The sequence below is a fragment of the Curcuma longa genome, chromosome 17, assembly GCF_044706935.1.
Source record: "Curcuma longa cultivar G26 ecotype Majalengka, Jawa Barat chromosome 17, ITB_CL_G26_1.1, whole genome shotgun sequence".
Classification (NCBI taxonomy): Eukaryota; Viridiplantae; Streptophyta; class Magnoliopsida; order Zingiberales; family Zingiberaceae; genus Curcuma; species Curcuma longa.
Window position 1 is genome coordinate 1,708,030 of NC_133877.1, and position 16,955 is coordinate 1,724,984.

Consider the following 16,955-nt stretch of genomic DNA (forward strand, 5'->3'; position numbering starts at 1 on the left):
TTATTTTGGATATGATAATTATAAAAATATATGCCAGTTTTTAATTATTTTGCATTTCAAACAAATTTGAAGTTATTTAATTATTTTTTGTGATATAAAAAAATTAGAATATTCGAATTATTTTCTTAATTATAATAATTATCTTAAGAAAGGCACGCGCAAGGCACGTGTCATAGTCTATCTCTAGCCCTGGCTTTCGGAAGGTGGGCTTTTACCTCGCTTCCACTGTCCTGTCCGAGAACCGAGCCGAAGGAGATCGCGGGGACGCGAGTTGCGCGCGATGGCGACTGCCGAGACGAAGAAGACCAAGTACGATCGACAGCTCAGGTAATGCCAATCGCTTGCTCGATCTATCTCTCTGCGTCTCGAGTGCCCAGTTGTTGGTTAGTTGTCCTTTCTGTGATTTAGGGTTTTCTTATGATCGTGAAGAAGTTGTTTAGCTCTTAGAAAAGCATTGAACTTACCCAGGGCATTGACTCTGCGTGTACTTGCTTTATACGGAAGGGCGATAGGTGAAAGATGGAAAACGGCTAAATCTTTACAGATGAGCTGAAATCTGGATTTTGATCGGAGCTTCTTTACTATAGGTGTTGAGTAGAAAGGATGAGGAAATGGTTGCTGTTGGAGATCAAATATTAGACGTCGAAGGGCTTTGTTATGTGTAAAGGAGAGAAACAGAAGAAGCGCGGAGAAAAAAAAAACTAGTAGATATTAGTTTTCCGTAGACACATTAAATACAAAAAAGAAATGCATTCAAAATTTGGTGTATACCTTAAAATTTCAAGTGTTTTTCCCCAGTAAATTTCTAATTAGTTCGTGGCTTCCATAATTTATACTTAATGGATTGGTTTTCATGGAAAATTATTTTTTATCACATTATTTTCAAAATAAAGAAATGATATCATCTCCAGTCCCCTTAATCTGATTCCTTCCATTAAACTTAAATTGTACCAGCAGACTCATTCTACATTACAGACAAACATTTGATCACTGATAATATCATTTATTTGCTTATTACATGGCAGATTGATTAGTAGTTGAGTCAATCTACTGCAATTTTTATTTTATTTAATGTATCACCTTTTTTCCTGGATGATTAATTTGCAATTACTAATATGTAGATTTTTGCCTTGAGTCAATTGCCACTTTTTTTTTTTTTTTTACCAGCATTCTTTATTTTTGTTAGTTGTGCATATACTAGCAGTTGGGCTGGCAGATTTTAGAGTCCACTTTAGGACTTCTTGGCTGAATGTTGGATCCGATAAATACTTGCTCTCTACTTTAACCTGCTTGTATATTCTGAATTACGACAACTGCATGTAACTATATGTAGGCATTTACTGATCTAAACTGCAGAGCTTCTCAAAAGGACTCACAGATTGTGTTTTCTTGGATAAGTGAATCCTAGTTCTGTGAATTTAACCTCTGCTTGTATAGGCTAATTATGATTACATATTTAACTATATGTAGTAATGTAAATATTAAATGTTGGGCTGAAAGCTGCATAACTCCTCAGAAGTACTCGCTTACTGAAATTATTGAAACCCCAAACCTATAAGTTAATATAAAGTTGGTGTAAACAATTCCACTATCAACATCCTAATGACGCCTCTTTCATTTCTCTGTTTACTAAATCAACCTTTCAGTTCAATGAAAGATAAACCCAGATAAACATCTAGCTTTTTATTCAGTTATTTGAATTTCATTGGTTTGTTAAGCCTCAATTGCTTTATTATTTCTAATTTTCCATTCAAATGATAGGATATGGGGAGAACAAGGCCAATCAGCATTAGAGAATGCTAACATATGCTTGCTTAATTGTGGTCCTACTGGTTCTGAAGCTTTGAAGAATCTTGTTCTTGGTGGAATTGGAAGTATTACAGTGGTTGACGGATCAAAAGTTGAAATACACGATCTAGGGAACAATTTTCTATGTATGCATTCTCTTGCTTGTTCTTTCATTTTCAACTTCATCAAATTCTCCTGATACATTTTTTATGACAGTGGATGAAGATAGCCTTGGACAATCAAAGGCTAAATGCGTATGCTCATTTCTTCAAGAGCTAAATGATGCTGTTAAAGCTAAGTTTGTTGAGGAGGTTCCAGATAACTTGATAGAGAAGAATCCTTCTTTCTTTTCTGAATTTACCTTAGTGATAGCAACACAGGTATGCTTTTAATTTTCTTTATATATGCTCATGCATAAGGCAATACCTAGGTGCAAGTTCCATTAGCTAGCTTTGTATTGGAAATCTAATTTCACAACTGTAAACTCAATGCAAAATAGTATCTCATCAATGTGAAAAAAAAATACCAGCAGCATCATGTAATTTGGCATTTATCTCAACTTGTTGATAACATCACACATAACAGGTACATATTTAAGCCAACTATTTTTTCCATAGTACTTTTAGAAATGTGGATTTAATAAAGTAAATAATTAAATCTAGGATTGTACGTGTACAAACATGTAACGATATAAACAAACCTAGCTTGTTTATGTATCTTGCATTTTAAACGCGTAGTCTCTAATCTAATTCAACTCTAAACCCTAAACCCTAAACCAACTAGACAATACTGTTACAACATCCCCTGTGAGTTAGTGGATTCACTTGATCACTCTCTTGTATCCATTATATCTAACGGACACCAAGAGAGATAGCGAGAAGAGGTAATCAACACTATCCTCCTCGTTACAATTTTATCTTGATCAAAACTATTCCATTCACAATTGAGCCCAGTTTAATTGAAAAATACTTTGCCCCAAACTAGAAGCCTAATTGAGTCTCATTCAAGCTGAAAATAAACCTTAATCAACAAAACTCTGATTCCCTCATTGAGTTCATCTTAAATTCTGTAGAATGCGTCGTTAAAACCAGTTGCCTAATTTTGCTCCAGTTACAAATAATTGCTTATTAAATACACAAATGGATGGATATATAAATATTGAGTTGGCAGATTACACAAGTTTGCATGAATACGTCAAAATCACCTTGATATGATATGTTTTTCATGAGGATGCTTGTCTAACATAGAGATGCTTACTACTAACATAGTCAGGATTTTAAATCAAAATTTGAAAAGTTCAAAGATGTTTAAGTCTCAAATTTTTATAGTTTGTTGTAATTTTTTTAGAAAATAGCAGTAGCATTCTTTTAAAAGTTTTTTTATAGTTTTTAGAAAAATATTTTCTACTGGGATGAACTGTATTTATTCTATGAAGAATGAGTTTTATTGTCAGTTAATAAAAAGGGGTTAGCATCTTTTTGTATTAAAAAGGGGTTAAATCCTCTCTTTAATTCTCTCGGCAATAGTTTTTCTTCTAGGTGAGGTAGATATTTATCCCCAATGTTTCTAGGTGGTTTGACAATTTGATTTTGGCGCTTGATCAACTACTCGAGCTTTTGAGCACGCTTTGCAGTTGGTCAATCATGTTGGATAGAGATGGTTGATTGTGAGATTCATAGGCCAAGTGAGACATTATGTCATATTAAGTTTTAGTTATAATCTTTCTTAGACTGGTTTTTTTCCTGATGTTGCAAATGTGAATTTAATTTACGTTTATTGTCTGCCATGAATAAATATCTATTATCTTCTTCCATGAAGAAATATCTAAGTAATGCTTATGCGATTCTACAGGAGAGAAATCTTTCACGTGTTCAGCTTTTCTTTCCTTCAGCTTAGTTACTGTCTAGTTATAGTGTATATCAAGTCCTTTCATTGCATTCTCAAAATCAAATACATTTAATTATGCATTAAGTTATTTTATCTTCTATGCTCTTCACTCATGGGATAAAGCTTGGTTGTTGTTGTTATGCTCTTCACTCAAAATTATACTAAGAATGTCATTTTATCAATTTTGCCTTTACATGTCATTTTCCTAGTTCAGTCATGTGTACCTCATTTCAACAGTGTTTGCTGATTGCAAGCTCAATTTCTTATGAGACAGTTAACTGAAACTTCAATAGTGAAGCTGGATACGATCTGTAGGCAAGTAAATATCATGTTGGTTGTTGCACGCTCCTATGGTCTTACTGGAATGGTTAGAATAAGCATGAAGGTAACCCAAAAGTCTCCTAGTCACTAGATTTCATCTAGTCTGCTGAAGTTTCTGATGTATTTTTTTTCTGATCATTAATTCCTTCGAATAATCAAATAAATTAAAATTTTGACAGGAGCATACTGTAATTGAGTCAAAACCTGATCACTTTCTAGATGATCTCCGTCTTCATAATCCTTGGCCTGAGCTGGTAGAGTAAGTAACTTTTCTTTATTGTTAAACTATATGAGATTTGCAAATGTGGAATATGGATTACTTGACTAGGCAAATGTTGTCTATTAATGTTAACTTCCATTTTCTTGAACACTTGTTTCCATTTGGTTTTATGGATAGCCGTTGTGTTGGCTTAGTCTGCTAAGTTCTCATATCTGTGAAAAATCGGCAGGTTTGCAAAAACTATTGACTTGAGCACGGTGGATCCAGTAATACACAAGCATACACCGTACATAGTTATTCTCATTAATCTTGCAGAGAAATGGGCCAAAGGACATGGTGGATGCCTGCCATCTAGCAGACAAGAGAAGAAGGATTTTAAGGTTCTGAATTTGATTCCTCTAGCCTTTTGATGTTTTTTTGCTTGTATGTATGCACGCACATATGCTTATATGTGCAGATATTTTGATTATTTACTCTTTGTCTGTTTTCTTTTCTTGTATAGGATTTAATTAAAGCTCACATGCTTAATATAGATGAAGAAAATTATAAAGAAGCTCTTGATGCCTCATTCAAGGTCTCTGTTCCTCGGGGAATTAGTAAGTTCTTAGTGATGTACATCTATTTTTAAATGATTTGTGCAAGTTTTCCTGGTTTATAATTAAATATTCTACAAAATGGCAGATATCATGTTTAGTAGATCATATTCGTCCCTTTTCTTTCAGTCATCACTTTGCTGTCAACATAATGATATACTGCCTAGCACATGACTAGTGTAACATCTTCACCTTGCATAATGCATTTTTTTGGGTAATACTACAAGAGTTTATTATTTATATTTGATATGTTTTCTTCACACTTTTTTACATGTGTACATTTGTTACTGCAACTATATTATTTTTTAAAGATAATAGTGGTTGAATATCATTGGCATAGATTGTGTAAGTTTACTCTAACATTTGCAAGTGGCAATTTATTTAATCTTAAACTGAGTTGTGTTGTATCACTGCTAGGTTCGGAGCTACCTCAGATTATAAATGATAGTGCCGTTGAAGTTGATTCAAGATCCTCTGATTTTTGGGTTTTGGTAGCAGCTTTGAAGGTTAATAGACATCTGTTAAATTTCAATTATAAAAAATTTCTTCTTTAAGCTTTTGTATGTTTCTTATATTTTTGGATGGAAAGTACTTATTGGTCTTAGGTTGCTGAATGATATGTTCTTTTTTGATAAATTATATGTACCATCACGTGTTTGAGGCTATTCCATTGGCTTCTGAATTTTAAAATCCTACTTTAGTCTCTAATTTAAAGGCATGACATTTACTTTAGTCCGAGAACAAGGACCTTTTTATTTTTTTTTTTTGTCACATTTGAAGTCGCAACCTGGAATACAATTTTGCCTTATCAAAAACCAAAAATGAGTTGTTTGGTATTGAAGGTTTATGCAGAATGCCTCCAGCTAAGGGGAGATACTTTTTTTTTTCTTTTTTTCTAATATTTGATCTTGTCGGAATATATTTTTGATTTTCTTAAATCCAAATGATGCTCTTTTGATTATTATGTGAAACTACAAGATCTTCCATTGCTTATATAGTTTATTATCTGAAGAACACTAATCTAAGGGCAATATGTTTTCTGTTTGAAAAGTTGTACGCTATCAATGTGTTTTCCTCCTGATGACAGCCTTAATTCTTCTTTGCTCTTCTCATTGTAGGAATTTATTGAAAATGAGGGCAATGGAGAGCCTCCCCTTGAGGGATCAATTCCTGACATGACATCGTCAACTGAGTTTGTGACAAACATAATAAGTTGCTTCTTGATTATACTTTTCATCTTTGGTGATATTTGGTTTTTTTGCTTTCGTCTGTAGATCCTATGTAATTCTTCAAAAAATCTATCAAGCGAAAGCTGAGTCTGATTGTCTTGTAATGGAGAGGCGAGTAAAGAGCATTCTGAAGAGGATTGGTAGAGATCCTGATGCTATTTCGAGGGCGTATATCAAGAATTTCTGTAAAAATGCTCGAAAACTTGCAGTATGTTTAACTTTTCCCTTCGATGCTTTGATTATCAAAATTCTATGGTTGGTTCAACGAATGTTATTATGGTGTATACACATCTAATGCTGATGAATACTCAACGTTAAGTTCATAGCTTCTGTTGCACTTACTCTTGATTAGGGGACAATTTTGAACATGCTGAGAGAAGCATCTTGTGGCCAGTGCTTTATTTGTCTAACTCTGTGCTCTTTATTTTATTCCTTTGAACAGATATGCAGATACCGGAACATTGAGGATGAGTTTAGTTCTCCATGTATACCTGAATTGCAGAAATGTTTGAATGATGAGGATTATAGGTGAGGTGCTATGCTTTTCCATAACTACTTCGGTCATGGAATTTATGAGAAAATTCTTATTATCCATATACTAGTTACTCTGTGTTGGGAACCAATTATTGGAAGTTTGTGGAACTTCAAAGGACATTGGCAAGAAGCTAGTAAAAGAAGAGAAAGCGTATATACAAATATGTTTAGGTAATGAAATTTATAAGATGGAAGGGAAGTAAAATTTGAATGTTTTTTTGAGCATTCTAAAATAATCTTTTTCATCTATTATGGCTGCTTTAGGCTGATATGCATGCTACTTATAAGCTGATGCATGTTCATATTCTGCAGATAGCTGCATGTTAAAGTTAAACTGGAGCTGTAGTGAAAAGGAATTTTCTTTACGTGGGAAATATGTTTACCATCTCGTAGATTTAATGTTTTCCCTTAAAAAGATTAATGACACAGTCATACCTCCCATGCTTTGCTTGATCTTCTGCGCTTCCATTTTTCTTATGCCTCAATTATCACATGGTTTCTTTCTTATACACTTGCCCATCTACTGAACTCACACACCTGTATTTTTTTCGTAACATTGTGACTTTGTTGGTATCACTATCACCAAAATGTTATTATTTTGTCATGTTGAACATGCTAATTTTCGTTGTTGTTTAACTAAGCATCCTGATTACACTAAATCTATAGAAATAATGTTGAATTCAAAATTCTCCAATAAGTTATGAACTAGGAGATTCAAATTCTCATTGATGTTAGTTATTTCTCTGAAAAATAGTTTACATTTGGCAGCTATGCTGTAGGCTTCTACATCTTACTTCGAGCTGTTGATCGGTTTGCTGCCAACCATAATAGATTTCCTGGGATTTTTGATGGGTGTGTCAGTGAACTCCTCTTATTATTTACTAACATAGAAACACAAGGTTACTTGTGATTTCTATGCTGGCAGCTCAAGTGGTTTAGTATTTTGTACATTTTATCATGGCAGTGGACTGAACGAGGAGATATCACGATTAAAACCTATCGCGATTGGTATACTAAGTGAGCTGGGGTTAAACGGGCCAACATTATCGGAGGATCTTATCACTGAGATGTGCAGATTTGGAGCTTCAGAGCTTCACGCAGTTGCTGCCTTCATAGGAGGAGTCGCTTCCCAAGAGGCAATTAAGGTTTGTGAAAGTACAATATTCTTTGATAACTCATCCTGGCAAGCATTCACCAAGTTTAATGGCTTTCTTTTTCAGCTTGTCACAAAGCAGTTTGTCCCCTTGAAGGGAACGTTCATGTTCAATGGGATTGATCAAAAGTCACAGGTGCTGATACTATAATTTTTAGCTGCAGGGGAATTGTTTGGCTTTTTCCAACAAATATTTTTCACATAGTTGAACCTGATGCTCCTCTCCACGTTCCCAAATGGGTTTCGTACTTTTTTATTTATATTTATATTTATTTTTGATAATTCAGTTATCTAGCTTCTCATGAGATGGCTTCTCATGGTCCATTAGGTGTGCTCTGTCAAATGAGATGTTGTATTTCAGATAATTGAAGTGTACAAGGGTTTCAAGATGAAATAGAGTGAGGTAATTGCCTATCGCGGACCGTTCACTGAACTATTAACCCTTATCTATGGCCTCTGATTCAGTGAATTGTGCTGGTGGTTGATTGAATTGATCAGCATGGGATTTTTGAGGCCGTAATTTCTTACTTCAAGATAATCTGTTGGGTCTCTCTTTTCTTGCGCATATAAAGCTTGTAAAGAAAAATATATTTATAAACAACTTTGATTCTCGGTTTATTTGTGTTTGCTGAGTATTAAAAATAAATTAAATAACTAAGATTAAAAATTAGTGTGCTAACTTTATTAGCTTGCACAAGTTTGATTATAATTTTATTTGTTAAGTTTTTATATTTAAATATTTACAAATATGGTGCATATCTCATAATGATGCTTTTTATGGAGCTCTTCTGCTAGCTTGAAAGAACATTACTAAGTACGGTATTAGAGGATGAAACATGATCTGTTAATTGGGCCACAAGCGAAACATTGAGTGGCCCAATATGCAAGCCTTAAATTTTCAAATGCCCTCTTCACTGTCTCTCTCTCTCTCTCTCTCTTCCGTATGCTTTCTCTTCTTCGCCGGACGATGGCGGCCTCCTCGTCTTCGTCTTGGGCTTGCAACCGCTGCACCTTCATAAACCCTCCATCTCGCACCTCCTCCTGCCAAGTCTGTCTCTCTCCCGTCCCCGTCGCCTCTTCCTCTTCTCCTTCGTTATCATCTTCGTCGTCTACTCTTTCCGATGTCTCGCGATGGTCGTGCCGTGCCTGTACCTTCTCCAACCCGACCGCTGCCTCCGCGTGCGAGGTCTGCGGAACCCCCGCCGTCTTGCCCTCTTCCAGGGCCTCTCTCCTCGCGGAGTTGGAGCCCGAACCCTGCGAGCTCGCCGATCCCGCCATCGGTCGCATCTTCCGCCCCCTCCGGCGCTGCGGCACCAAGCGCCCCGCCTCGCCTGGCTCTGTCACAGTCTCCCAAATCTCCTCCGATGCTGCATCACAGACCCTACCTAGGGTGGGCGGAGATCAACAGGAACAGCAAACCGTGACCCTATCCTCGCCTGTCTTAGGTTTGCTTTTATTTTTTCTTGGAAAATCTTGATTTTTGCCGTTATCTTTCCAAATTTTCTTTTCGTTCTCGGCTTCGGTCTAGTAGGCACATAGTCGATTGAAGGTTTCCAGTTGGAGCAGAAAGAAGGTTTCGGACGAAGATATCTTCTGAATCATAGTCAATAAGAAGTATTAGCTCATGAGAAGAAGAAAGAAAATAGTATTATAAAATGGATAAAAACCTGATAATCACAATGATTGTATTTGGTTTCTAATTTGTGATTAGATCATTAAAATTTTAAAGCTTGCAGTTCTTTTTTCCCCAATATATCACAAGGACTATGCTGAGGTATAGTTTTCTCTCCTTGTTTTTTTTCCAATATAGTTTTCTTTCTAAGTGAATTTTTTCGTGGATGCTTGTGATTTTGCAATTTGGAGATTGGGAAGATTGTGTGGGAAGACTTTAAAGATTAAATTAAAATTTTAAAGTTGCTTGGGTTTCCTTAAAATTTGCAGTGAGTTTTCTAAGTGTATTGTTAGAAGCTACCTTGGTAGCATGTGTTCAATGATGGACCAGGATATTATCTTTTTTTTTAACTAGGAGACAAATGTCTTCAGATCATCACTCTTGCTACTAAGTTCTTTATTCTTATCACTTTGTTTTCAATAGGTATGATTGTTTGAGCCTGATAATTGTAATGCTCCTACTACAGGAAATATCACCGTGAACCCAAATAGGAGCATGATCAAAATATTAAGCTACAATGTCTGGTTCTGTGAGGATTTGGAACTACATGGGCGAATGGAAGCTCTTGGTAATCTCATAGAACAATATGCACCTGATTTCATATGTTTCCAGGTCTGAGCATCTCTTCTATCCTTAACAGTTCTTGATTTTACGGGAAATTGGATTCTGAATATTAATATTATAGGAGGTTACACCAAATATTTATGCAATGTTCCAAAAATCAAACTGGTGGAAGCACTACAGCTGTTCGCTGCCACAACAAATGGCTGCTCAGAGGCCATATTTCTGCATGCAGGTTTGAGCCATTGGTTTTCACAATTTATAGTGTTGATGATAATAAAAAAAATTAATAGACTTTCTTTTTGCCTAACATTCTCTGAGAAATGTGGTTATGATGTTAGGTAAGTGCATCTATCTAAATTGGTTTATGCTTGCTTTGAAATTCAGTTAAAAGTCGAGGTCTGGAAGGTAAGGCATCGACGTTAAGTATTAGGTAGCCATTTGAGATTGGGGAGAGCAATCAAAGACTATAGTATGATAAAGAAAAATAAGCTAGGAATTGATGTTGAATGACTGGAACTAATTAAGGCCGTCTTGTGCCATAATGTAAGTGGGGCAAGGATGGCTTGCATATCTGGGGCAGGCAGGGTATGTGCTATAGTCATCCCGAAACAGAAGCTTAAGTAGAGGAGAGAAGGGAAAATATGAGAACTCTAGGGATGAACCTCCAACCTTCTTATACCATTCTTTCAATGTTGCATAAGATCTATAGTGTATGATTTAACTCAACCAACTATTTGCAATGAGATTACTGTAGTCTAATATTATGTTCAATTTTTTCCATATTAGTGCTATTGGTAGGAATTTGTCGAAAGATGTCACTTTATGCTCATTTCTGAATGCTAGCTGTGCAGTTTCGTTATATCGCATGACTTGCAACTCTCTCTAGATTACAAATTTGATGGTAAAATTTAACTATGATGGCTCCCTTCATGTGCACTAAACTTTCAAACAATAAAGTTTTCTTATATGACTAGATCTTTTCAGTAGGTAGCATTTCCAAAGCTTGCTACGTTTGAACATTGAGTGTCATCTTACAACACATGCATTCTAATTATGTTCTACGAATAGTTTCATGCATGGTAGTCAAAATTGTAATATGATCTTAATTTCTTGCGACCTTATGATCCAAATTGACCTAAATAATTAACATGAAGCTGATCTACTGTTCCTAAAATGGTATCCTGGTCCCAACAATATGTTTTTAATTTAATGAGACATTTTAATAATTAACATTTTAATCCAAGAAAATTAGATAGTTCTGCAATATTCCTATTACATTGAAAACATTTCAATCCTAAAATCCGAACCTATGTACCTCTATCCCTTCTAGGTAGCATCTCAATCTTGTTTTCACGCATTCATTTATTATCTCAAATATTACCTGTTTGAAAGACTTATAACACAATCTTTAATTCAAACTTTATTCTATGGATTTAAGAGTAAAAGTGCCCATTTATGAAAGGAAACATCTGCCATAAAATTAAATTCTTTCATTTTTTGCAATAAATAAATATTGACAGGTATCTAGGTTCAATTGTTCGTGTGTTTGTGTAATTTCCACCGTCCGACATACATATGCATGCTATGTTGTATCTTCATATTTTTTTTATTCTAAGTGTTCAGTCTTCATTTGCTAATTTAATTTGTTGCTGTACTTTATTTTCAGGTTTTTACATAAATCTCCTTTATTTCTTCATTTTTACAGATGAGCAAATTGCCTGTGAAGGAATTTAGCCGTGTACCATTTTCCAACTCAGCGATGGGAAGAGAGCTATGCTTAGCTGAGGTTGTAGTCGGAGAGAAACAAAGTTTGATCATTGCGACTAGCCACCTTGAGAGTCCCTGTCCTGGACCTCCAAGCTGGGACCAAATGTTCAGTAAAGAACGCGTAGCCCAAGCTAAGGTGGCGACTGGCATTCTGGTAGATTCACCAAATGTAATATTTGCTGGTGACATGAATTGGGACGACAAACTGGATGGTGCTTTTCCCCTACCTGATGGCTGGATTGATGCTTGGTCGGAGCTAAAACCTGGAGAAAATGGTTGGACTTACGATACCAAGGCCAACCAGATGTTGTCTGGCAACCGAACTTTGCAAAAGAGATTGGATAGATTCATATGCCACCTGCCCGACTTCAAGATGGATGGCATTGAAATGATTGGGATGGAGGCCATTCCAGGGCTTTCCTATCGCAAGATGAAGAAAGTGAAAAAAGAGTTCAGGCAACTGGTACTTCCAGTTCTACCTAGCGATCACTATGGTTTGCTGTTGACGATCCGCCGCTCGTGATTCAAATGACTGGAATCTGAAGAAAAAAAAAATTCTGAAACAAGTCTGCTTCTAAGATGCAGCATTTTGTAGAAATCTTTTGGGGAGAAAATGGATGAATTGTTTGCTATTCAACTTTGTGCCTGTAATTCCTCTTTAACATTCACTTGCAAATGATTGCTGGCATTACCAATGACAAGTATGTCTCCTAACTGATTGATCCTCTGTAATTAATTCTGTGCCTGTTAATGTTGGCCCGCCTCAGTGGAAAAGCCACCGACGAGATACTTGATGATGCTACAAATAAAACTCTAAACTCCAGGTTTTGGCTTACCTAAGTGCTTTCGTCATGCCAAATAAAAGTATAGCTAGATGGTTCTCTGTGCGTGTGTGGTTTTTTTAATCAAAATAGCGTGTGGCACTTGCTCTTGACAAATAAATCATCAAGCATGAGTATTTTTGTTCTGAGATATAATTGAGTTGATTAGTACGGAATAAATTTGTTGAAGTGGATAAGAGTTGAATTTGATGAAGTCGAGATAATGTTTTGTATTAGTTAATTATAATTTTTTTATTTATCTTTTCATGTATGATTGTGAAAAAGTTGATTATCGTGTACCATTAAATTAGTAGACGCAACTTTTGCTTAGATGTCTTGTGTAATTCGAAGAGCAAGAAAAAGTTGGCAAAATAAAATTTAGGTATTATAGAAATTAATGGGGGAAAGAAAAGTTGATGATACAGAGCAACCACCACGGGTCACACCGTCCTCATCACGACCACGCGGACCATTTTGGTTGCCACCGGCCAGATCACGTCCAGATTCATTGCACCGACACGAGACGCTGGGTTGCGACGATGACACGGCCTACTGCACGCTTTCCACTCCCGAGAAAGCAGCGCGAGCGTTAAAATGCAACCTTCGCTCTGCTTTAATACTCACCGATTTTCTTCAGTTTCCTCCTCGTCTCAATGGCTTTGGCGACTTCCAGTTCCATCCCCTCGCATTCCTTCCTCGCTCGAGATTCCGATGGTATGGCTAATGGCTTCTCCTTAACCTACGATGTCTTGTTCCTTTATCAAAATGGAAGATTTCGTCTTGTTCTCGCTTAAAAATTGTGTTTTTAATTTTGGGGGGCGATTTTAGCGGCCGCTTCAATTAGGCACGCCAAGCCGTCGACCGTGCCTCAGGCGGTGAGCGGCGGTTCTCGCCTCCGGCGAATTCTCGCGCGACCGTGCCGCGCCGTGGAGCCGGCCAAAAGAAACGATTGGGGTGGCGGAGGCGGCGGGCGGCAAAAGGGCTAGCCCTCGATTGGGAAGAGCTGGACAAGGAGCTCCAGAACGCTTCGCCGCTGGAGATCATGGATTCAGCTCTCAGGATCTTCGGGAACGATATCGCCATTGCCTTCAGGTGAAAATCCAGGGCCCCCTTTGGCCTTTGCTCATCCCAAAATTGATGTTTCTGATCGGAGGAGCACGCTCGATTTATTGTAACAGCGGAGCGGAAGACGTCGCGCTGATCGAGTACGCGAAGCTAACGGGACGACCTTACAGGGTTTTCAGCCTCGACACAGGGAGGCTGAACCGAGAGACCTACAAGTTCTTCGACGCCGTGGAGAAGCATTACGGCATTCACATCGAGTACTTGTTCCCGGACGCCAGGGAGGTGCAAGCCCTCGTGAGAACCAAAGGCTTGTTCTCCTTCTACGAGGACGGCCACCAGGAGTGCTGCAGCGTGAGAAAGGTGAGGCCTTTGCGAAGAATGCTGCAAGGCGTCCGCGCCTGGATAACCGGACAGCGCAAGGATCAATCGCCCGGCACTAGAGCCGACACCCCTGTCGTTCAGGTTCATCTTTCTATCTCTCTGTTCTATAAATCATTCCTCAAATTAGTCACGGAATCAAACTCCTTCCTTCCAATCCCGCAGGTAGATCCAGTTTTCGAAGGCGTCGACGGCGCTGGCAGCTTGATCAAGTGGAATCCAGTCGCAAATGTCGACGGAAAGGACCTGTGGAATTTCCTCAGAAGCATGGACGTTCCTGTGAACTCCCTGCACTCGCAGGTTTGATTATCATGATCGATCTCCTGCCATTTTACGAACCTCTCGATCCATTGACGTTCTTGATCCTGCTTCAGGGGTATGTTTCCATCGGTTGCGAACCCTGCACGAGGCCAGTTCTCCCCGGCCAGCATGAACGCGAAGGAAGGTGGTGGTGGGAGGACGCAAACGCTAAGGAATGCGGCCTCCACAACAGGAACCTCAAGACAAACGACGTGGCCGACGCGAACAGGCTCACCGTCAATGGCGTCAACACCAGAGAAGACATCTTCGAGACCACCGCCATTGTCAACCTTACTCGGCCGGGGATCGAGAACTTGCTGCGGCTCAAGAAGCGCCAGGAGCCATGGCTGATTGTTCTCTACGCACCCTGGTGCCGGTTTTGTCAGGTAAGAGCTAGGTAGCTTTTCGACTGGCATGAACTTCGATTCGCATGCAGATGAACAAGGATCGATTCGATATCAGGCAATGGACGCATCGTACTCGGAGTTGGCCGGGAAACTCGCCGGGACGGGCATCAAGGTCGGGAAATTCCGCGCCGATGGTGACCAGAAGCAGTTTGCGCAGGAAGAACTACAATTGGGAAGCTTTCCGACGATACTGTTCTTCCCCAAGAACACATCGAAGCCGATCAAATACCCGTCCGAGAGGCGCGACGCCGACTCTCTCATCTCCTTCGTTAAGGCTCTTACATGAAGTTCGCCGCCGGCGAAGTCTTCTTTGACATGACTCTGCCTGGATGGTCGAGTTCCCCTTGTATTCACTTCTTCTGTAGATTCGCTCTCTGATCTGATCTCTTTTGGGAGTAATCAGATATGAAGGTTAGAGCGAGATCTTTTGTGTGTTGATCTGTTTGGAATAAGAATCTAGTAAGTAGTGTATGTATATAGCAGGTTGGTTTTTCTATCTATTTCTTTATTATTGTTGTCGATCATTCTTCAACCCCCTTCTTTTCTGCAGTAAGTTCTTAGTTCTTACTACTAATTCTGTTTCCAAATTCCAACACCGAGATCTTTTTGAAGTATTGTTTCTTGTTTATAATCAGAATTGCTCGACGTATCATCCAAGTTGGACCTGGCTTACATCGAGTCATCGAAGAGAATTAAATTAATGAAAAGTGAAAACTAATTATATTAATATTTAACCTATTAAATTATAAAATTTGAGATTGAGATTCTAACCAACCACTTCAGTCCTTAGTGCTGCTCATTATAAAATAATGAACGGTATGAATCCATCCACGAATTGCCAGCAACCGTGCAAGCCATGAGCAGTCACTGAGAGCCCGGTGCTAAACTTTAACTTAAAAATTTTAATATTTTTTATTTTTTAATATGTTTGCTTTGGATTGAGTTGAAAATTTTCAAATAGTTAAGTTGGTGGGCTGTCCAGCCCCACCTCACCTTGTCATATGAATTGATTCATAGATTGACCCGTTTGACAATTTTAAGGTGACCATAGGGATGATAATGAATCAAATTTAAGTTGGATTGCATATAGGCTTTCTCATTGGATTTTATTATATTCAGCTCCATCCTCATCTCTATTACCCATCAAAGGATCAAATATTTATCATCATACCTATCAAGTATTCTCTATACTAATATTTTTTTTTTCATTCAACTATCAACTTGTTTTTCATTTGATAACTAATTTCGAATGCCAACCAATACCACTGTGGTATTGAAATTTAAAAATCTATATCAACTGTGGTATTGAATTTTAAAGAACAGTATCATAGTATTGATTTTCAAAATACATCACTAGTGTTGATTTTTAAATGTCAACACCATAATGTGTTGAATTTCAAAAAACAATATCACTTTCCTTCCTCAATCCTTATCAAAGTAAAGTTTAGAAAAAACATTATTGGAAAATAATATTAAAAAAGGAAAATTAAAAAAGAAATAAAAAAATATTTTTTTTCAAATTAAATTGGTTTTCTATTGAAAAGAGTAAATTCTTCCCATACGTTGGCCCGTTTAACCCCAGCTCCACTGTCATGATAAAATGTTCAAAATACTAAACCACTTGAGCTGGGGTTAAACGGGCCAATATTATCAGAAGATCTATTTACAACGTATATGTACCTATTATAGCGGGTAGAAATTATTTATTAAAATATTATTTATTAATTTAATCAAAATTATTTAAATTTTATTAAAATCATTTTAAAATAATTGTATAAGTTATTAACTCTAAATTCTAAACTCACTCTAAAAATATTTTAGCTATTATTCAATTTTTACACATTATAATAGTTATTCGGTAGTTTTTATATGATGAAAATACTAAATCTTAAATCCTAAACTCATATTAAATATGTTATAATAACTTTTATATATTGTAGCAGCTACTAAGTAGTTGCTACAAGAGTACAGCGGGATCCAGGAATATTTTTAAAATAAAATTATTGATGGAGCACCCATTTATTTTTTTTTTTTTTGAAAAAGATCTATTTGATATTTTCTCTTAATTTGACGTGTCATTGTGATTTTTACCCTTTAATTAAAACTGCACTACCTTAGAACAATAAAACACATCACTTTCCAATAACTTCTAATGAAGTTGCACAAATTTTGGAGTATTTTTATTTTAAAATTTAAAAATGATTATTTTAGAACAACTTTAATTAGGATTGTAAATGAATAGAATGTTTGTGAATA

At 37.0% G+C, this 16,955-nt stretch overlaps 3 protein-coding genes across 3 annotated transcripts; all 3 read left to right on the forward strand.

The window, feature by feature from the left end:
* Positions 1-231: 231 nt before the first annotated feature.
* On the forward strand, positions 232-8,297 carry LOC141848592 (NEDD8-activating enzyme E1 regulatory subunit AXR1-like). Its single transcript, XM_074736641.1, has 14 exons — positions 232-327; positions 1,762-1,934; positions 2,005-2,168; positions 3,950-4,060; positions 4,176-4,255; positions 4,446-4,596; positions 4,719-4,812; positions 5,227-5,315; positions 5,928-6,001; positions 6,084-6,246; positions 6,481-6,566; positions 7,341-7,424; positions 7,537-7,717; positions 7,793-8,297. Exons 1-14 carry the CDS (start codon positions 281-283, stop codon positions 7,874-7,876), a joined length of 1,581 nt encoding a protein of 526 aa, XP_074592742.1. The 5' UTR covers positions 232-280; the 3' UTR covers positions 7,877-8,297.
* Positions 8,298-8,668: 371 nt separating this feature from the next.
* LOC141848593 (uncharacterized) lies at positions 8,669-12,416 on the forward strand. Its single transcript, XM_074736642.1, has 4 exons — positions 8,669-9,170; positions 9,864-10,009; positions 10,083-10,193; positions 11,667-12,416. The coding sequence occupies exons 1-4, from the start codon at positions 8,669-8,671 to the stop codon at positions 12,249-12,251; spliced, it is 1,344 nt and encodes a 447-aa protein (XP_074592743.1). The 3' UTR covers positions 12,252-12,416.
* A 957-nt stretch (positions 12,417-13,373) lies between these two features.
* LOC141848686 (5'-adenylylsulfate reductase 3, chloroplastic-like) lies at positions 13,374-15,230 on the forward strand. Its single transcript, XM_074736730.1, has 5 exons — positions 13,374-13,641; positions 13,728-14,076; positions 14,158-14,292; positions 14,367-14,678; positions 14,755-15,230. Exons 1-5 carry the CDS (start codon positions 13,592-13,594, stop codon positions 14,983-14,985), a joined length of 1,077 nt encoding a protein of 358 aa, XP_074592831.1. The 5' UTR covers positions 13,374-13,591; the 3' UTR covers positions 14,986-15,230.
* The last annotated feature ends 1,725 nt before the right edge of the window (positions 15,231-16,955 follow it).

Bases quoted from the DNA above. Each gene is read 5' to 3' on its own strand.
- LOC141848592 (XM_074736641.1), top strand. From the start codon at position 281: ATGGCGACTGCCGAGACGAAGAAGACCAAGTACGATCGACAGCTCAG. The intron at 4,597-4,718 runs GTTCTGAATTTG...TTTCTTGTATAG, and splicing joins AAGAGAAGAAGGATTTTAAG to GATTTAATTAAAGCTCACAT. The intron at 5,316-5,927 runs GTTAATAGACAT...TTCTCATTGTAG, and splicing joins TTTTGGTAGCAGCTTTGAAG to GAATTTATTGAAAATGAGGG.
- LOC141848593 (XM_074736642.1), top strand. From the start codon at position 8,669: ATGCTTTCTCTTCTTCGCCGGACGATGGCGGCCTCCTCGTCTTCGTCT. The intron at 9,171-9,863 runs GTTTGCTTTTAT...CTCCTACTACAG, and splicing joins CCTATCCTCGCCTGTCTTAG to GAAATATCACCGTGAACCCA. The intron at 10,010-10,082 runs GTCTGAGCATCT...TTAATATTATAG, and splicing joins CTGATTTCATATGTTTCCAG to GAGGTTACACCAAATATTTA.
- LOC141848686 (XM_074736730.1), top strand. From the start codon at position 13,592: ATGGATTCAGCTCTCAGGATCTTCGGGAACGATATCGCCATTGCCTTC. The intron at 14,077-14,157 runs GTTCATCTTTCT...CCAATCCCGCAG, and splicing joins CCGACACCCCTGTCGTTCAG to GTAGATCCAGTTTTCGAAGG. The intron at 14,679-14,754 runs GTAAGAGCTAGG...ATTCGATATCAG, and splicing joins CCTGGTGCCGGTTTTGTCAG to GCAATGGACGCATCGTACTC.